The 22179-nt window shown below is 39.1% G+C and overlaps 1 protein-coding gene across 3 annotated transcripts in view; it reads left to right on the forward strand.

Moving 5' to 3' along the window:
• RHOBTB3 (Rho related BTB domain containing 3) overlaps positions 1-22179 on the forward strand; it is an 86828-nt gene that overhangs the window by 9074 nt on the left and 55575 nt on the right. For all 3 annotated transcript variants that reach the window (XM_030816999.1, XM_030817003.1, XM_003261630.4), the window contains exons 4-6: positions 8638-8792; positions 12543-12654; positions 15688-16053. In XM_030816999.1, coding sequence (XP_030672859.1) covers positions 8638-8792; positions 12543-12654; positions 15688-16053 — 633 coding nt within the window. The remainder of the gene's footprint in view (positions 1-8637; positions 8793-12542; positions 12655-15687; positions 16054-22179) is intronic.

Genomic DNA, 22179 nt, shown 5'->3' on the forward strand with positions numbered 1-22179 from the left:
ATACTTCTTCAACTTTTCTTATATTTTTTGGGTGACCATAGTTTTTGGTCATCTCTTCATATGATAACCACTGATGGGTTATGGCTGTGTCCCCACACAAATCTCATGTTGAATTGTCATAATCCCCATGTGTCATGGGAGGGACCTGGTGGGAGGTGGTTGAATCATGGGAGTGGGTTTTTCCTGTTCTATTCTCATGATAGTGAGTAAGTCTCTTGAGATCTGATGGTTTTATAAAAGGGCAGTTCTGGTCATGCTCTCTTGCCTGCTGCCATGTAAGATGTGACTTTGCTCCTCCTTCACCTTCCACCATGATCATGAGGCCTCCCCAGCCATATGGAACTATGAGTCCATTAAACCTCCTCTTCTTTATAAATTACCCAGTCTCAGGTATGTCTTTGTTAGCAGCATGAGAACAGACTAATACAACCACTTTATGATATTTTCTATAGAGATGAGAATGATAATCAGTTTTTCTTTCAGCATATTTCTTCTCTTTCCACATCTTTCTGGTCCTGGGCACCAGAGTTTGTGTTGTATTCCTATTTCAGCTCAGGATTCTTGTCATGACACCAAGTAAGTGTGCACTGTGGGTGGCAGAAGCATTTCTAAAAGTCATACGTGTATTAGAATAGTTGTCATACGTGTATTAGGATAGTTATCAAACACTCAACTATACATGGAAGTGACTATAAACCACAAATAGTTCATTAAGCCTAAGGTTAAATTCCCTTTAGCAGCATCCCACAAATGCCGGTAGTTACTCCAGAGCTGCCTGATACAAGATGAAGTGATTTGGAGTGGAAAGAGACAATAGTCTTGACTAAATATCTTATTTTGCAAATTTTGCAAAAGAATATGACCATGTGAAGATATATTGCTCAGGTTCTTCCTGGGGCTTGGAAAGGATCCACAAGAAAAGAGTCTTGAAGCTTGAGCTTCATCAGCTTTATGGTAAATTGGCCTCTGGTGTGCTATTCCTGGTTTGTCTCTTTCTGAAATAAATTCTCTCAGAATAGTCATCCTAGAATACAAGTCAGATCATGGCACTCAATGCTTTGAATTCTTTAAGAACTTTCTTCTTTGCCTCTTATTTTGCAAAATTTCAAACCTAAGAAAGTTGACAAGAATAAGACATTGAACCCTAGATTTTATAAACACACACACACACACACACACACACACTTTTTTTTGGCTGAACTATTTGAGAGTAAATTGTAAACATTATGAGATTTCTTTATTCCTAATTACTTTAGCACGCATCATCTAAGAACAAGGCCATTATCCTATTAAGCCTAATACAATCATCAATCAAGAAATCTAACATACTATTACATTTTTACTATTATTTAAGATATAATCCGGCCGGGCTCAGTGGCTCACGCCTGTAATCCCAGCACTTTGGGAGGCCGACGCGAGCGGATCACGAGGTCAGGAGATCAAGACCATCCTGGCTAACATGGTGAAACCCCGTCTCTACTAAAAATATGAAAAATCAGCCGGGCGTGGTGGCAGGCACCTGTAGTCCCGGCTATTTGGGAAGCTGAAGCAGGAGAATGGCACGAACCCAGGAGGCAGAGGTTGCAGTGAGCCGAGATCGCACCACTGCACTCCAGCCTGGACGATAGAGCGAGACTCCGACTGAAAAAAAAAAAAAAAAAAGAGAATCCGTATTTACATTTCCCCGGTTGTTTCTTTATAATGCGCTTTGTAGCTGGGGCTTATTATTGTTGTTTTTTTAACCAGTCCAGGATGCAATTAAATATTACACATTGCATTTAGTTGTTATATCTCTCAATTCTCTTTTTTTTCTTTCTTTTTTTTTTTTTTAGGGACAGGATCTTGCTGTGTTGCCTAGGCTGGTCTGGGGCTCGGGCTTAAGCAATCCTCCTGCCACAGGCTCCCAAGTAGCTAGGATTATAGGCATGCATTACCACATCTGCCTTCTAATCTCTTTTAATCTGGAGCAGTACCCCCAATGGTTTTTGGGGGGAGGGACCGTGTCTTTCATAATATTAACATTTTTAATGAACCCAGGCCCTTTAGTTTGCGTAATTCCTTCATTTATGATAAATGTGCTTGCAAAATAGTGATGTTTCTATCATTTTTCCTATACTTATTAGTTGATATTCTTCTGTAAATGGAGCTTTCCTTTTTCTTTGTTCCCAAATTTTTCTCTTAGAATTATTATGATTCATGGATTTGTATTTTAAATTCAGTATTTTATAATGTTTTGATTATTCTTTTGGATGCTCACATTGCTCCATATTTGCTTGCAGGGAGTCATTTCAAACTACCTCTAATCAGTTTTTAGCCCCTTCCTTGTTTTCTGGCACAAGATATTCCAGGCTCAGACTTTGCCTATCCCAGTCCTAGAATCAGCCATTTCTTCAGGGAACTCTCATTCCTTCTAGGGGGCAATGATATTTAGAAACCAAGGTCTGGGCTCTAGGATGCTCATGACTTTAGGTGTCTTTACTTCTGAACCCTTTAATTGGCTACAGCCAGGGATTATACTTTTTATTTAAATTATGGGCACTGATGCCCTTATTTCAGTCCAGTGTTTGTATCTCATTTCAATGACTTTTTCTTGTAAAATCTTTACCTGAAATACAAGATCCTTCATGAGGTAGCCTCTGACTGTTTCTATAATCTTGCAGGGCACAATCCCCTGTCTTATGTATCAGTCACACTGAACTACTTGAAAAACTTAATGTCTTTCTTTAGGTCTAGGAAAGTCTTAACTGTGTGACTTCCGATATCACCATCCCTCCATTTTCTCTATTCTCTTCTTTTGGGACTCTTATTAGACTGATGTTGAAACTTCTGGATCTGTTCTCTGATTCTTTTATCTTTCTTTTATATTTCTTATTGCTTTATTTCTTTGTGTTGCATTATGGGAGAGTTCCTTGGCCTTTTCTTCTGGTTCACACATTAGTTCTGCTGGGTCTGTTCTGCTATTCTGCCTTATTAAATTTTTTTATTTCAAAAGCTTTTCATACCAGATCTCTAATGGCTGCTTTCATAATTTCTTGTTCCAATCTTAAGGATGCAAACTTTTATTTAAAAAAACTCTCAGGCCAGGCGTGGTGGCTCACACCTGTAATCCCAGCACTTTGGGAGGCCAAGGTGGGTGGATCATGAGGTCAGGAGATAGAGACCATCCTGGCTAACACAGTGAAACCCCATCTCTACTAAAAGTACAAAAATTAGCCAGGTGTGGTGGTGGGTGCCTGTAGTCCCAGCTACTTGGGAGGCTGAGGCAGGAGAATGGCGTGAACCTGGGAGGCGGAGCTTGCAGTGAGCCAAGATCGCACCACTACACTCCAGCCTGGGGGACAGAGCGAGACTCCATCTCAAAAAATAAAAAAAAAAAACAATAAAAAATAAGTAAATAAACTCTCAGGATAATTAATTATGCTTAATAATTCAGTTTTGATTTTTCTATTAAGTTTGGTTTTAAGACGACATTATAAGTCATTCTACTTGATGAGATTTTATTTTATGGTATGGATGTTTCTTAAACATTGGGGAATTCTTAATTTGCCTACTTTTGCAGTTGACTTTCCTTATTGGATTGATGCCTTCCTCTTTCTCTGCCTAGCTGCTGTCTGGGGATGGGGGTGTAAGTAGGAAAACACCCAGGATCAACAACAGGACTGGCTGCTTCCACTGGGGTTCTCCCACTAATCCCCAGTCATTTGCCTTTGGGCCTCCTCCTCCTTGTTGCTCCCTGCATTGTTGAGCAGGGAGCACTCAGGTTGTGGCTGCAGTGCGAGCCTCTACTCAGAGCTTCAGGAGGCCTCTTCGGTCCTGCGTTGCCTGCCTTCATTCTCTCAAGCGCTCCTAGTTTCTGGGCTGATGAAGTTTCCCCTCTAGTTTTTGAGCGTTGCTGCGTATTCAGTCCTTCCTGCCTCCCTCCCTGTCTTTCTCCCTCCCTCTCTTTCTCCTTCCCCCTTCCTTCTTTCCTCCCCTCTTCCCTCCTTCCCTCCCTTCTTCCCCTCCCCCCCATTTTTTTTTTTTTTTTGAGACAGTGTCACTCTGTTGCCCAGGCTGGAGTGCAGTGGCACGATCTCAGCTCACTGCAACCTCCACCTCAGATTCAAGTGATTCTCCTGCCTCAGCCTCCTAGGTAGCTGCAATTATAGGTATGAACCACCATGCCTGGGTAATTTTTGTATTTTTAGTAGAGGTGGGGTTTCATCATAGTGGCCAGGCTGGTCTCGAACTCCTGACCTCAGGTTATCCACCTGCCTCAGCCTCCCAAAGTGCTGGGATTACAGGCATGAGACAACACACCTGGCCCCTCTCCCCCTTCCTTCTTTCCTTCCTTCCTCCCTCCCTCCTTCTTTCTTCTCTCCTTCCCTCTCTTCTTTCCTCTCTTCTTTCTCTCCTCCCCCCTTCCCCCTTTATTTCATTATCTCTGTGATTTGACAGGGAGGGGAGATCACAATGTGGGCTTAGCTTTCCATCTTGAAACTGGAAATGAATGTTTTCCTTTCTTCTCACATCCAGTCCCCTGTATATGCTGTATTCTTAACTGTAGTGCCCCTCTACACAGCCCCTATCATATCAGCACAGCAAATTCACACTTATCTTTTAAATCATTACACTTTCTGTGAAGCCTTCCGTAATCCCCCCAGACAGTTAACTTTCTTTCCTCTGTTCTGTGGTGGCTTTGGACACCTTTATTTTAGTGCTTGTTATGTTATATTATAACTGTTTGCAGTCATGTCTATCTTCTCTCAGTAGACTATGAGTTTTTTAATCATTGCATTTTTATATCCCTGGCACTTGATGTGTGGTAGGTATTCACTAAACATTTATTCAATGAGTGAATGGTTTTATGGATGATCTAAGTAAGTGAAAAAATCAATTTCACTAACAAGATGAAATTAATTACTTACAAGATGTAATTACAAAGTAATTACAAAGCTAAATCTGGCTATTCAACTAGAGGACCTTTATTGGCTTCCCCCCATCCATCCCTTGGAATACATGAAACTGTGCTGGGTGCTCTCCTGGTAATTCCCTTGGAACTCTTTTTACCTTTTTGTTTGTTTGTTTGTTTGTTGTTTTAAATAGAGATTGGGCTGGCCACGGTGACTCACGCCTGTAATCCCAGCACTTTGGGAGACCGAGGTGGGATGATCACTTGTGATCAGGAGTTCAGGACCAGCCTGGGGAACATGGTGAAACCCCATCTCTAGTAAAAATACAAAAATTCACCAGGTGTGGTGATGCACACCAGTAGTTCCAGCCACTAGGTAGGCTGAGGTGGGAGGATCACTTTAGCCTGGGGGAGGCAGAGGTTGAAGTGAGCAGAGATCATGCCACTGCACTCCAGCCTGGGTGACAGAGGGAGACCCTGTCTCAAAATAAATAAATAAATACATACAAATTTAAAAAATAAAAAAATGGAGATGGGATCTCGCTATGTCGACCAAGCTGGCCCCCAACTCCTAGGTTCAAGGGATCCTCCCACCTCAGCCTCCCAAGTAGCTGGAATTAAGCACACGCCATCATGCTCAGCTTCTTGAAATTCTTTTTAAACTTAAAAAGAATTCAGCAAATATAATCTAGTCTCATTTCTTTCCTTTGTTACACATGTTTTTGACAACCTTGACCCTATGGATGTCTTCATCATACTTGGCTCTGAATAAATTTTCGGCTTATACTAAATATTGAATCTATCTTGAAAAGAGAATTTTTTTTCCGAATGTGCTTAGAATGTATTCATAGCTTTAAGCTTCCAAAGACAGGCATCCTTTCAGTTATTTCTGACGCTCTGGTAGAGCCTGGTCCTTTACTGGGCCAGAAGTTTTTAAAAGAATTTCTGAAACTTCCAAGCAGTGGCAATGTTGTAAGAATTAACCTGCAGGTTCCCAAAGCCACTACTTTTCAAAGAGATGTTATCCATTAGAATGTCAGAGTTACATTGTGCTTGCTTTTAAAAAAATAGACAGCATTTTATGATAACATCTTAAGCATATAAGGGAAAAAAAGACTATAATGTTAGCTAGAAGTATAGCACTCATTCAGAGTCACGTGACCATGCAGCACCACAATTTAAAATTAGTTTGAATCCTCTGCTTGTTCCTAATTAAATGGTTAATGTAAATAAATTTAATTCAGAATCGGTTCTCCTGCTATAACCAATACAAGCCAGACTTCTACTTGGACTCTTAGATCATATAGCTGATTGATATTGAAGAATATAGGAATGGTTCAAAAGAGAACCACAAAGTAACTATTTAGAAACAAAAGCCTCTCAAGAAGGTTTTAAGAAGTAAGATTTTAGAATCCAGATAAAGGGTAGGTAGCTAAGTGGCAACATAGTTACAGCATAATATGGTGTAGAATGACTAGACATTTTTTCCTTTCTGGCGAGTGAACAAAAACAAATGTCTTCAGTGACACAGAAGAGATACAGGGGCACTTTCTAGGAACGTGTGTAGGTAAGTTGCTTACAATCACACACAGTGGAAAAACCACCCCGCTAGCATAAACCTGAAATTAGTTGTATTTTCTCCCTCAAATCAAGATTGTTAAAAATTATTTTACATTGTGTTCACTTCACTTTTCCACTTGAAACACTTCTGTCTCTGCTTGATTTCTGTCCAGAAATAAAGTGTAATAAGATGATCTGGCTACCCACTCCATTCCATCAACATAAGGAGACCTTTGTAGATAGAAGAAGGCCTCTGTTTTCAGAAAATCAAAGGCACTGTTTAGGAAGGCTTTGTGAAGAATGTGAAATACCAACATGTTATTTTTCAAGATAGGCTAAATTCTGTATGAAAACTTTATTTGCTCCAAACTTAAAATGGTCTTAGAAAAAGTAAAAGTAAAATCTCAAATTAGAATTTATGGCATAATTTAGAGAACTCGTTTAATTTTTAAATCACTGTATCTTTGGAATCAGTAATTCTTTACTAAAACTATATTTTTATTTTTCCTTTTGGTGTCACTTTTATTATCAGGTAGAGCAAGTAGCAGTATTATGATTGTTTCTCTATCTCTAACCCACAAGGAGACTTGGAAAAGTCACATAACCTCTCTGAGCCTCAGTTTCTTCCTCTGCAAAATAAGAATATGAATATATGGCTTTTGAGCTCCAAAATGCTTTCAGTGAAGCTAAAATTATCTAAGCCATGTGTGTCTGTGTGTATGTGTATGTGCATTTGTACATACATGGTATGCATATGCACTAAATATATTTAGCATATACCCAGTATTTACATATATCTGCTCCATCTGTATGCAATTCATTCACAGGGAAGTTGCTGCATATGCGATGGGGAGTTGCTCAAATGTCCTTTCAGGGCCAGTGTACTTCCTCAGTTATTGGGGCTTGTTGGCTGCTGCTGGTGCACATCTGAGCCCCTTTCCATGCCTTACTCTGTGCTGATGGGAGCTGCCTTGCCCAAGTTATGCCTGCTCCAGGGGCTCAGCCCTTGTCTGATTACTGGTCAATTTAGGGATAGGATACAGCTCAGCTACCTCCTTTCCCCAAGGAACAACTCTAAAAGGCCATCTAAGCTCCAGAGCCCCCTGTAGGATCAGCTTTGGTCCCTGTTCCAACAGTATTGCCGTTCCAATTTTCCCTCTACCTAGTCCCGCATTCCTCACCCCCAAGGAGAAGCTTTATTCCCAAGATCACTCCCCAATTAAGCTTCTCCACACCACTCTTCATCTTAGAGTCTGCCTCCCCACGGGAAGCCAATCTACAACAACATGCATTTCTAGAAATGAATTTACCCTCTTTTGATCTGGCAGCCTTTTTGAATGGTGACACATCTGATGTTGTGGTCACGATACATAACAAATCTGGCTGACAAATATGGAGTTAAACATACATTTTTAGCCTTACTAGGGATGTTCTTATAGAGAGATTTTTCTATCACCTTCCTAGCCATAGATCTATACATGGTACAACTGTGAATTTTGGGACTTTCACTTTTTGAGTTAATACTTTTTATTTCTTCAGTTTTTAATTTTTTAATCTTAAAGGAAAAGATAAAGAATGATTGAACTTGTTCTCTGAAGTTGAATGCTTTAGAGTTTAGTGATTGAAATGTCTGAATTAATAGGAATGTACTTCATATGAAGTTTACAAAGAGAGTGACAATTTTGTTGCCTGGAAAATCAGGTCAAATTGAAGGTTCTGTTACAATAAAAGTATGAGTTTTACTCAAACTTTGTAAATAAATTTTAAGTTTATTATATTAAAAAAGCAAATCCACTGTTTTCCATGCTCTCCATGGCAATCAAGTTGTTACATTTATCTTCTTTTCTACTGGCCTAGAAATACTGATATTCAGGATGTCAAGGTTGTGTAAAAAGAAGCAGGCCCACGAGTACTGGTTGTTTGTTAATACCCATTCACCTACTTTTAAATTTTTCTATTTTCTAAAATACTATTTATTATTCTTGCAGTGAATGCTTATTTACGGACCTTTCTATGGTCATTGACACTTTGTATTCAGCGTTTAGTGGGTAGTGGATATACTGAATGCTTTTGAACTGTGGCTCTGGTATGAGCTCTTAGTTTGTTGTTTAATGTTCAGATTGTCCGTGTGCCTTTTTTTTCCTGCTTAATTTCAAAACTCTTTGTTTTAAAATTTGTTTTCTCAGAAGAGTTACCTTGTACATGCCCACTATGTACCTCAGACAGAGGGAGCTGTGTTAGTACAACTGAAGGGATCCAACTTGCGAAAGAACTAGGAGCGACCTATCTTGAACTCCACAGCCTTGATGACTTCTACATAGGAAAGTATTTTGGAGGAGTGGTAAGTGGAAATTCCTATTAAGTATAAAGTTATTTGTCAGGTTGGCTCTTTAGGTATTTTCTAGAACATCAGTTAGAACTTCAGATTTAAGAGCATGGTTTGTCATACTTAACCTTGAGAAATAAAATGAGAGTGAGTGGCAAAGATTTTATCAGAACAAAATTATAATTTTATTTTTCTCTCCAAATGAAACCTTTTCTATTATCTAATATAATATTTTGGAATTTTTCATTTGGTGATCTTTAGTAGTCTTTGTTGTATGTATCAAAAGCATGTTTACTTAACCAAACCTGTGATGCCACTTTTAATAGTCATCTTTATACAGCTGAATGAGCCTGGCAGCCTGAGCCAGCAGGCCCTGAAAGTTCTCTTTCATTTCCATCTACTAGTTGGAAAGAATGATTTTTCTTCCTCTGTGTGTGCTTTGGCAGAATTTTATATCCTCCTAATCTTGTTGTAGCTCAGACAGATTCAGAGGAACTACTTATACAAATAGCTGCTTGTTGGAAATGTGGGAGCAAGTTTGCTTGCTTGGTTGCAGTGGTGCATACTGGGTTCTGCAGTCATTTTGGTGCTGATCTTAACACACAGGACCTCCCATATAGTATTAGGACTGTAATGTCCTTGGAGAACACTGCGGAGTTGTATCATTTAAGAATTTGCTGACATAGAAACTACATTTCCAAACCTCTAAGAAGCAACTCCTCTCAACAGACAAATCTGATATACACGGATGAGAAGTTAAAAGCAAAGAAAACCTACCTTAAGCAGCAGCACTTTGGCATCCCCCATCGGTTCCCTAGCTCTTCACCAAGTACTCTTTCTAATATGCCCCAATATTCATTATGTAAATTCATGTTGAAATGTTGAGGTTCCACAGATGACTACAGAAGTATCATTTGTGTAAATGGGTAAAATAAAGACCAAATATAAATGCTGCCAATTTCCATCAAATATAAATGGCTTTTATTCACTCAGTAATATAAAGAAACATTAATATTACAATGTTAAGGAAGATATGCTCACAATATTGATATTATTGATGACTGTGAGAAACTTTTTTTGCATTCATTTATAGTGATGAGCAGTGAGTAGAAAGGTGGATAAGAGAAATTTAATCTTCCTGTCAAGCAGATTATATTCTAGTGGCTTTTAAAAAAATCTTAATTTGGCGAAGAATGGTGCATTTCCTAAAATCCTTGGGGAGCTGGAGAGCAAAACGTTGGTTTGGTTTTGCTTATTGTGAAGGTTCATTTGTCAGATAGTTTTATGCGTTAGATTTGGTTTCATTTGTTGAGGGGAGGCTGTTCCCTTGGAAGCCAGAGGTCTCCTTGCTCCCTGTTCCAGGATCCTGAACCTGAAATTCCCAGGATCACTCTTCCCACCTTCCCACTCCCACTTTCTCTCCTCTCTTTCTCTTCTTGTGGCTCCTTTTTTCTCTTTCTTCCTAATATCTAATGTTGCAATTAGGGTTAGAGGCATGATGAGGATTGGTGTGGCCAAGGTTGGGAGAAAGACATGGCAGTTTTTTTACCTTAACTCAAGACCTGTTGAGAATATGGAAACAAGATCAGAATGATCTCTTTTTAGATGCTTTACTTTATAGTAAAGTACAACTGGGATCTCGAGTGTAAAATAGAATGGCACTGGCAAACATATGGATGGAGATGATAATGTTAGAATAAAAGGAGCATTGAAAATCTGCATTTAAGGGTCAGAGTTGAAGAGCTGTGCAGTACTACCCTTAGACCTAGGCCAGAGAGAAAGCTGCCTGCCTTCCAGCTTTAGAGAGCTCCATCTGTCCGTCCTCCAGTTGCACACCTCCCCAGAGGGCACAAGTCAGTGGAGCCAAGGGTTGTGCCCACCTGGAGCTGGTGGACTTCATTCCTTTCTAGACCTGTGCTGTCCAGTATGGCAGCCACTAGCTGCATGTGGCTATTTATATTTAAATGAATTGAAATAAAACCAAGTAAAATTCAGTTCTCCAAGCATATGAACCATATTTTAGGTGCTCTATGGCTACATGTTGCTAGTGGCTACTGTATTATATAATGCATATATTACAGAACATTTCTATCAACACAGAAAGGTCTGTGGAATAGTGCTAGGACTATGCTCCCAAATCCAGTACCCCAGAATTCTCTGGCCACTGGTCCTGGGTCTCTTTTGGCTTGTGCAGGCCATTTCCTGGGACAGTCTTCCTGATGGTGGACCACACTGCTGGTATATGCACCCCTAGGCCTGCGGGGTGGCCAAAGGGTGAGTCTTTATAGGGAATGGGGGAGGGGACAGTGGACAGAGCTTGGATGTCCACTTGTGTGCGCAGAGCTCTTTAAAGCATGAGTTAGAGCAGGAGGTGAGAAGAGAATGGGTGGTCTTAGGGCTCAGGAACTAGGGATCAGCTCTCCCTTTGCTGTATGAACCTCTGAAGAATCTCAGAATTTTAATATAAATCTTGCCTGCCAGGCTTTTATGATGATGTATTTGTCAAAGCAGAAGTATAGAATATCTTTGATATAACAGTTTGTTTTCTTGATTTACAGCATTTAAATATTTAGGTGTGTGGTGGGTGGGCCTCCATTTGGACTTTACCCCAGGCCTTGCAAGCTAGGGCACAGGCCTGAAGCTATGTAAATGCACCTGAGTGAGATTTTTAGTTTGTAAAGGACAGATTTTAAAGAAATTTGTTCAAGAGAAGAAAGTGAAGTTTCCTGGCTCATGGGAATATCTGTAGACATAGAGGCAGCTCTGTTCCTGCTTTAATTTCACTAATATTAACTGTGGTGATTGCCCACTGAGAAAATTATTAGCAGCCACACGATTGTAGTGCTTGGCTTTCTTGAGTATTCAAGAGAGTAGCTGCGTGGGATGGCATGCACTTACAATCCCAGTGACTTGGAAGGCTGAGGCGGGAGGATCCCTTGAGTCCAGGAGTTTGAGTCTAGCTTGAGCAACATAGCAATACTCCATTTCTAAAATTAAAAAAAAAAAAAAATATATATATATATATATGTTAAATTTAAAAAAGAGAACCAACAATTCCTTCCTTTAAAAAAAAAAACTTTTATTTTAGGTTCAGGGGTACATATTTGTTATATGAGTAAATTGCATGTCACAGGGGTTTGGTGTTCAGATTATTTCACCAACCAGGTAATAAGCATAGTACATGGTAGGTAGTTTTCTGATCCTCACCCTCCTCCCTCCCCACCACCCTCTCAAGTAGGCTCTGGTGTCTGCCGGTCACTTCTTTGTGTCCATATGTACTCAATGTTTAGCTCCCACTTATAAGTGAGAACATGTGGTATTTGGTTTCTTGTTCCTGTTCGTTTAGGATAATGGCCTCTAGCTCCATCTATTTTGCTGCAAAGGACATCGTTTCATTCTTTTTATGTCTGCATAGTATTCCATCGTTTATATACGCCACGTTTTCTTTATCCAGTCTATCAGTGATGGACATTTAAGTTGACTCTATGTCATTGCTGTTGTGAATAGTGCATGTTTCTTTGTGGCAGAATGATTAATAACAATTCCTTCTTGAGTGGATAGTTTATTTATGTTCAGAGAAGACACAATCTGCTCCACTTGATTCATTTTTTTAAATAAAAAAATTGTTTATATGTCTTTGCTAATGCATACATATAAATGGTACTGACATTTAAAATGTTTGACAATTGTGACTTCGGATACAAATTTTCATGTTGGATATATAGGTTTGTTGGATCTTCAGTTAAAATTTGATTCCTGTTTTAGTTGGAGTATTTTATGATTCAAGCCTTAAATCAGAAGACAAGTGAAAAAATGAAGAAAAGAAAAATGAGCAACTCGTTTCATGGAATTAGACCACCTCAACTTGAACAACCAGGTGCATTTCTTAGCCAATGTCTAGACATTCATTAAACATTCATTACAGATCCTTTCTCACAAGTCTTAGAACAATTGTTCTCAAACTTGAGCATGCTCAGAGCTTACCTGACATTCTGATTCAGTCAACCTGGGATAGGGCCTAGAATCTGTGTTAATCAACCTCCCAGGTGATGCAAAAGCAGATTGATACTTGAATCACATTTCGAGAAATACTGCTTTAAAAATTGAGCCTATAGATCCTATGTGTCCTGGGTGGGGAGCTGTTCTAGATTAAAGTCTAATGCTAAATAACTACTAAATGCAATGCATGAAACTTGATTGGATACTGGTTCAATAAAAACATCTAAAAGATGTTCTTGGGACGTGGGTTAAATTTTAATACGGACTGGAAATTAGATTATGTCATGTAATTACTGTTAACTTTCTTATGTATCATAATGGTATTGTGATGAATAGGAGAATGTTCCTGTTGCCAGGAGATGAAGGTGAAGGTATTTTAGAGCCCCAGGTGCGGTGGCTCACGCCTGTAATCCCAGCACTTTGGGAGGCCGAGGCGGGAGGATCACGAGGTCAGGAGATGGAGACCATCCTGGCTAACACGGTGAAACCCCGTCTCCACTAAAACTACAAAAAAATTAACTTGGGCGTGGTGGCAGGCGCCTGTAATCCCAGCTACTCGGGAGGCTGAGGCAGGAGAATGACATGAACCCAGGAGGCAGAGCTTGCAGTGAGCCGAGATTGTGTCACTGCACTCCAGCCTGGACGACAGAGCAAGACTCTGTCTCAAAAAAAAAAAAAAAAAAAAAAGTATTTTAGAGCGAAAGCATCCTGATGTCTGCAACTTTTAAATATTTCCGCTGTGTGTGTGTGTGTGTGTGTGTGTCTTTCTGTCTCTCTAGAGATAAGGGGAAAATAAAAAATGTTAATAATTGCAAAATCCAGGTAAGGGATATATGTGAAGGGTATATGTGTGTTCATTGCATCATTCTTTCAACTTTTTTGAACGTTTGAAAATATTTTTAATACAAAGTTCAGGGCAAATAAACTTAAAAATAAATAAATAAATTATATCAACTGTTATCAGAATTTTCTGCATGATTTTGTAACAGAAATAGTAGAGTAGCACTTTGTTGGATCAATGTCCTTTGGAATTTAAGGGACCTCATCTCTTTAAAAAAGTGCAGATATATAGACCACATATATATATAAATGATACACACTTGGCTTTGAATTTCCTGGTGTGTAAAGTAAAAGGGGGGACATGGTCTATTAGGTTGTAAACCCTTGTGGATTACAAAATGAGTGGGAAATGACCACATAAATAATGTAGATAGTTAGTTCTTAGTTCTCATTAATCAAGAAGACAAAATATACCAGATCCTCAGAGAAAGCAAAACATTACATGTCATTTAGCTTTAAAAGAAATATCTCGGCCCAGGCATGGTGGCTCATGCCTGTAATCCCAGCACTTTGGGAGGCCAAGGTGGGCGGATCACCAGGGGTCAGGAGTTCGAGACCAGTCTGGCCAACATGGTGAAACGCTGTTTCTACTAAAAATACAAAAATTAGCTGGGCATGATGGCGACGCCTGTCGTCCTAGCTACTCGGGAGGCTGAGGCAGGAGAACTGCATGAACCGGGGAGGCAGAGGTTGCAGTGAGCCGAGATCATACTACTGCACACCAGTGAGACTCTGTCTCAAAAAAAAAAAAAAAAAAAGAAAGGAAGGAAGGAAAAGAAAGAAAGAAAAGAAAAGAAAAATAAATCTCTTGTGTGAGTCTTCATGTGGGGGCACTAAGTGATATAGTGGACAGGGCCTTCAAAAGTATCTCTTCAGGAAATGCAGCCTCAGCGTTCACAAGGCTGTTTCTTGTACTCTTCTGTTAAGAGAGCTGTGTGTATAACACTAAAGATATCCCAGGGGTTCAGAATAATACAGTCTGGGTACATATTTGGGGCTGATTTGTTCCAAGGACGGATCCTGGGCTCTGGGGCACATGGCATTTAGGGTTCTGTGAAGGGACCACAGGCGGTGGAAGGGAGGAGGGGGGACTGGAATATAGTGCTGGGAGAGCCTGGCCTCCAAAGGACTTTGTTGTTATCTGTTTTATAGGCTGGGGTTTGCTTTGGAATCAAGCATTTCTGTTGCTAAAGAAGTTTGAATTCCACTGATTTAGACAGTTGCATACCCTTCAAGCAACCTTCACACATATCACTTTCCTCAGCTCCTCTTTGGATAAAAATGAGATGGCAGATGTTTTACAGTTAGGGTCTGTGGTGAGGGCCTGGAGTGTAGGTATTCTGAGTTGATTGAGGGCTCATCCCTCTTTATTGGTGATCAAACTAGTAAACTGAAGGTTATATTCTCTTTTAGAAATTAGGGAACTGAGTCAGCACTTTTGCTGAAGTGTTTTACTAGAAGGAAAAAATGCTAGTTTGGAATCCAAATAAAGGGGTCAAAATGTTTTCAAACAGTCGAGTTCAAGACTCTGACCCTTGACTTTGAGAAGTTGCCGAATTTTAACAGCTCAGCCCTCTACCTCTACTTCTGGTCCCAGGAGGAAAAGGACTTCAGATATGAGATTGGGTTCTTCGGAACTTATTCAGTACTTTGAATTTTTAAAATCAAAGGGAGAAGTAAAGAAGGATGACTATGAAATACTAAAGTTCAGTATTTGGCGGATTGTTTTATTTTGGGACACACAAGTAAGAAGAAATGTTATTTTATTGCTCCATACGTCATTAATAGGTTTTTCATTTGCTCTATAAAATGTAAATGAACTTAATATTTGTGTGTCTGTGTTATAAAATTCTACAGTCCCTGAATAATTAGTTTATATATGTTTATAAATTAGGTTAAGCAGTAGAAAATTGCTGTTTTTGTGCATCAAAAAATGGTTATTGGCTGTTTCTTATGCTTTAACCTAATAATATTTTAAAATATTATACAATTATATTTAAAGTAAACATGAAATTGTTGGGTCTGTAAACCTGAAAGGAATTTATTATTTTTATTTTCTTTTTCAAAACAGAAAAAATGCCTGTCTTAAAGGCTGAAGCGTCACATTATAACTCTGACTTAAATAACTTGCTGTTCTGCTGCCAGTGTGTGGACGTGGTATTTTACAACCCCAATTTAAAGGAAGTTGTAGAGGCCCACAAGATCATTCTCTGCGCTGTAAGCCATGTTTTCATGCTGCTTTTCAATGTGAAGAGTCCCACTGACGTTCAGGATTCCAGTATCATCCGAACTACCCAGGATCTTTTTGCTATAAACAGAGATACTGCATTTCCAGGTGCTAGCCATGAATCTTCAGGCAACCCACCATTACGAGTCATTGTTAAAGACGCCCTCTTCTGTTCTTGTTTATCAGACATCCTTCGCTTCATTTATTCAGGTATCTTGTCAAGTGGTTCTGGTTACTTACAATCTCATAAGCTTTGGAAATGAAACGTGCCTGTGACACTCAAGGGTACTGGTTAGTTTTACAGTGATCTTTACCTACCATCTGAGATTAAGATTATACATGAAATATTATTTGCTTTATATGTAAGAATTGGTCCAAGCTTTCTGTTTTCCTTATAAATGTACTTGCCTCATCTTTTTCCTATCAATTTCATTTTATTGTGGTAAAATACATAGAACACAAATTTTACTATCTTAACCATTTTTAAGAACACAGTTCAGTGGAATTAAACCCATTCATAATGTTGTCTAACTATCACCACCATCCGTTTCCATAATTCTTTTCATCTTATAAAACGGAAATGCTATACCCATTAAACAATGATTCCCCATTCTGACCTCTTTCCAGCCCCTGACAGCCACCATTCTACTTTCTGTCTCTGTGATTTTAACTCTCCTAAGTGCCTCATGTAAGTGGAATCATACAGTATTTGTCATTTTGTGATTGATGTATTTTACTTAGCATAATGTCTTAAAGGTTCATCCAAGTTGTGGCATGTATCAGGATTTTCTTCCTTTTAAGGTTGATAATATTCTGTAGTACATATAGACCACATTTTGTTTACCCATTCATTCATCCACGGACACTTGGGTTGCTTCCGCTGTTTTAGCTGTTGTGAATAATGCTGCTGTGAACATAGTGTACAAATATCTCTTTTGAGACTCTGCTTTTATTTTTTGCATATATACACAGAAATGGAATTGCTGGATCACATGGCAATTCTATTTTTGATTTTTTACAGAACTGCCATACTATTTCCCACAGTAGCTATACCACTTCACATGCCTACAAACTGTGCACAAGGGTTCCAATTTCTCCACGTCCTTGCCAACACTTGCTGTTTATTTTTTTTAATAGTACCCATCTTAATGGGTATGATGTGGTATCTAATTTTGGTATTGATTTGCATTTCCCTAATGATTAGTGATATCAAGCATCTTTTCATATGTTTTTGTATTTGCCTTGGTTTTATATCTACTTGTAAAAACAATAATCTGCCAAACAGGTATGTTAATATTTTATTTCTTTAAAAAACATCCAAAATATGAAATGTGAGAATTTATTGTCCAATTTAGTTTTAAAGACATAAAATATTCCAAGAGTAAATGAAATCAAATGTCTATACCTTAAAACCTAGCCATTCACTCTTCAGTTCGACTCTTAGGTTTTGTAGGGCGTCAAAGAGAGAATTGCATTCAGCTTACAGACTGGAAATCAATATCCAGTGTTAGTTGAGGTCTGATTAACTGTGGCTATGACTATCATAGACGTTACTTTTTTTTTTTTCCTTACTGTGCCCTTTCTTTTTAAGATTTAGCTTATCAAGTATTTTTCTCTTTGCCTTTTTAAAAACTCAGTAGCAACTATATTTTAAAGATAGAAGTTCTATCTGAATCATTTTAGCAAATGAATTGAAGGTCTTACATCTAAGTGTCCCATGTAAGAATGGAAAAGAACAGATGTAAAATGAATTTTAATGTAAGCATCTAAATATAAGTTTTCTGAGAACTCCTGTCTTTAATTTTCTTTACCCACTTCAAATCATGTATCAATAACCTATTAGGCTAAGGTCACTCCTGCTCTGCAATGTGTCTGAAGAAACATTTATAATTAATTTGGTTTTAGGCTTCAAATAAAGCCTAATTGGGAACAGATAAAAAGTTTAAGGTCTGCAAAGCAAGTATCATTTCATACAGATAGGGAAATTTGGGGCAGCCTTTATTTAAGTAATTGATGTTAAAAATGAGGTATTACTTTGTTCATGTGGGTTGTGGTCATGTAATTTTATAAGTTAAAACTTAAATTATGATTTTGAAAAGTACAGTTGCAGCACGCAGATTTATGTGGATAAAAAATACATATTGGAGTAGAATGTGGTGTTAGGTTAGTGAAATATTGGCCTGGAAAAGACATAAATTAAGCACCTGGACAGCACACACCCAGCACATTGCCTTCAACGGGTTCTCCATAAGTTTTAGCTGAATTAAAGAGTAGGCTCCAGTAGCCGGGCATCATCATATCAATAAGCCAAACTAGTTAAAAGACTTCATTGAGTACTATAGATTTTAACATTTAAACTTAGAATGTCACAGTTCAGAATTTAAGATTTTGAAAAACTAACATGTTTACATGTTGAGAAAAAACCGTTTTTAATCATATGTTTAAGGAACTGTGAGGGATGTGACTTTTTATGATAATTTTCTGTTGAAATTACATGAATTATTCAGTAGGTTTCCACAATTATTCTTGACTACTTTCAAAGGCATATGAGCACTCTGAAGTCTTATATCCATTTTAACATAGTAGCAGTAAAATAGCTAGATGTATCTCCAGTGGCTGATCCTGCCTAGCTTTCTCCTAGGGGGACTGCTTTATTTAATTGCAAAATTAATACAGGCAGATGGAAAAAAAGGGAAAGAAAAGAAAAAAGTTATCCTTCTACTGTAGACCCTTTCCCCGGAGTCATTTACCTGTTGTAATTTTTTTGTGCATTCATTCTGATACTGTTTGAAAGAGATTAATATGCTGGGGACATTTGCATTAATAAAAATGTAATCCTAGGTAGCTGCTGCTTTCCAGGGATCACAGGCCGTTTCCCACGGCTGGAGTATAGAGTGAAAGGTGATGGCTGATGGGTGATGAGGTGGGCAAGGCCTGTGGAAGCTATTCTGCTGCTCTTAGACTTGTGCTAGAGTTTTAAGCATGATCAGACTGGGCTTTAGAAAGCTCATCTCTGGTGATGGTTGGAGGGTGGAACAGTGCAGCCAAGACAGGCATTCAATCAGGAGGTCCCATTACTCTGGCAATCAGCCTCAGGAAGGCCAACATTCAGACAATGGGTGGCCCTGCCATTGGCCCTTCATCGTCTAGGCCAGTGCTTTTCAAACCTTAAAGTGTGTGCAGATCATCTGAGGATCTTGTTCCTATGGAGATTCTGATTCAGTTACCTGGAGTGGGGCATGAGATTCTGCATTTCCAGTAGTCTCCCAGGTGGTGGTGGATCTCTGGACTACCAGAACCAGCTGGAATACCTGCTTTTGGAAGAACTGGGAACCAGCCAAAGCCAGCAAACTAGAGCCTAGAATTCAGTGCAGAGGCCTAGGAAGGCTACCAAGTTATCAGCCTGGGATTCAGAGTAAAAATGGGGTGAGCTGCAAGGCTGACTGATGCAGAGCTATTCGGAACAGGGCTCTCAGTGCCCTGTGTGTCCCCTGCCTGACGCAAGGAAAAGTAGATGCCTAGTGGTTGGGTGGAAATTAAGTAAGCCTGGAATAGGGATGGGAGGGCAGGCAGGCATGATTGTGTGGAGAGCCTGCTGAGCTACAGGTCTTCAACCAGTTCAGAGTCCTGGCTTCTTAACCTGACACTGACCCGTCCCATTTCGGCTGTGATCTTTCCTTGTATGTCACAGCCAAAGCCGGAGGTGTTGTCTGGTCTGAGCAGGGGCACGGGCCACTAACCTGGGGCTGCAGGGATCCAGATGCTGGTTAAGGAAAAGGGAAAATAACTGGTTCTGCAGGTATCTATTTATTACTCTTTAATTATTTACAGATTACAACCTCTGGCTCAAGGAAAAGTTTCGTTTACATTATGTTAAAAAGAGATATCAAAGCTGTATTTGCACTAAAAAGACAATTTTGAAAAATGCTGAAAATTAAGAGAAAAAAATTTACCCAGATTCCACTATCAACAGAAAATGTCCAAACATTTATTGCTTTGTTTGATCCTCTAGTCGTTTGTTTGTGTATGAATAAGTGACACTGTTTTTGAAAAAATGTATTTTGTAATCAAATCAAACAAAAATTGTAAACCTACATTTTTCTCAGAGACTTCAGTAAATGGGCCAGGCTTGTTTTGTTTTGTTTTTGTTTTTGTTTTTTTTTTAACATTTTTAAACCTATGAACAGAACACAAGCGTTAAGGCACGGTTATGCAGTGGTTTTCCCACAGAAGTACTGTGGACTGCCCTTGGGTTATGCCAGAGAACCATTGAAGACAGGAGTTGTTTGTTTGTGTTCCCATCAGATGGGTTGGTAAAGCAGAGGTTGAACTCCATCATGTGCTCAGGAATATTTGCCTTGAGCAAACATGGGCTAGAGAATTATAATAAGCCTATATCCTGTCCTTGTTTTTTTTTTTTAAAGAACCAAATTACAAAGAATATCTTTTATTTATTTATTTATTTTTTTTTTGAGACGGAGTCTCGCCCTGTCACCCAGGCTGGAGTGCAGTGGCGCGATCTCGGCTCACTGCAAGCTCCGTCTCCCGGGTTCACGCCATTCTCCTGCCTCAGCCTCTCCCAGTAGCTGGGACTACAGGCGCCCGCCACCGCGCCCTGCTAATTTTTTTTTGTATTTTTAGTAGAGACGGGGTTTCACCGTGGTCTCGATCTCCTGACCTCGTGATCCGCCCGCCTCGGACTCCCAAAGTGCTGGGATTACAAGCGTGAGCCACCGCGCCTGACCCAAAGAATATCTTAATTCTTTTTAAATAACGTGCTTTTTTTAACCTTTAGGAATTTGAAATTTGGTGTGTGTTACGTCACCAAAATTGTTATGAACATTTGGTTCGTTATTTAGGAGCGACCTGTTTAACAACAGTCCAGTTAACATTTTACACCTATCTATTCCGATCCAAATTTTTGATTCAGTAGACACAGTCAAGGTATATCTGTTTTGTATATGTTAGTTTTCTATTGAATAACAACAAACACTGCATAATGCATAAGTACTTAACTACTAATCCTAAGGAACAAGGAGTAATGTGATAAGTGAAGCCAGCCCTTTCCTGGTCTTCAGGGAGTAATTCTTACATGGCATACAATTGTAACATTCTTATAATACTTGATACATTCTTACGGTTGCACATTCTTGAGTCATATGATCTCAGATGGTTAGGAAGTGAAGTATTTGTAAGAACCTCAAGAATTTAGCTTTGAGCTCTTCCTGCCACAGATGGCCCTTAGAGTTTCACATCACTTATTGAAATGCCATCAGAGTAGACAAATATGTGGAAGCAAGCTTTCATCTTCAGTTTATGTAGCATTCTCCAGTTCTTAGAATTATTCCGTGGCATGCCCTTTTCTGTATTGCATAAAAACACAGCCTAGTATACATGAGTATACCATGCACTCTAAAAGTCTAAGTGAATTCAGTGCTTTAAGAAGTTAACTAAAGAAAATCCCAGTCAGTGATGCAAGATGTCATCCTGCCCTTGTCTGCAGTTGATCAATCAGTAAAGTTATGCAAGATGAGTAAGTTCTGGAGACCTGCTGTATGACATTGTGCCTATTGTTAATGATATTGTATTATATACTTAAAGTTTGCTAAGAGGGTAAATCTGATGTTAAATGTTTTTACCACCAGAAAAATAAAAGGAAAGTCCCAGCCTTAGGATTATTGGTTTATTAGGACCTAAAAGTCTCAAAGATGACTTGATTAATGTTTCTAATTATGAAAACAGCCCAATCAGCAGTGTGCTCTTGAGAATTAGTCTTACTTTCATTTTCAGTGAGTGATTCTTCCTGTGTGTGTTCTCAGACAGTTCAGTGGCCTGTGGGGATTTACCTGCTACTAATTCCATCTGTTTAGATTATTTGATGCTTGCTTGCTTTTAGATGATCTTCTGAATGGAGATATTTTATAGGTGTTTTTTAGTTAATATGCTTTTACTTAAGTAACAATGTAACTTTTACAGATATAAGTAGGTAAAAGAACACAGAAACAGTACTTATGTTCTTCTTTAGACTGGATGAGTGTAGACAATAAAAAATACTTACATATTCCCTTTCCTGGATACCACGGACACTGGGTTTGGGTAATGGCTGAAATTTCTTTCCTTTTTCCTCTTTTTTTTTTTTTCTTTTTTTGAGACGGGGTCTCACTCTGTCGCTCAGGCTGGAGTGCAGTGGCATGATCATGGCTCACTGAAATCTCTGCCTCCTGGGTTCAAGCAATTCTCCTGCCTCAGCCTCCCAGGTAGCTGGGATTACAGGCACACACCACCATGCCCAGCTAATTTTTGTATTTTTAGTAGAGACAGGGTTTCCCCATGTTG

This window comes from Nomascus leucogenys, chromosome 2 (assembly GCF_006542625.1).
Source record: "Nomascus leucogenys isolate Asia chromosome 2, Asia_NLE_v1, whole genome shotgun sequence".
NCBI lineage: Eukaryota > Metazoa > Chordata > Mammalia > Primates > Hylobatidae > Nomascus > Nomascus leucogenys.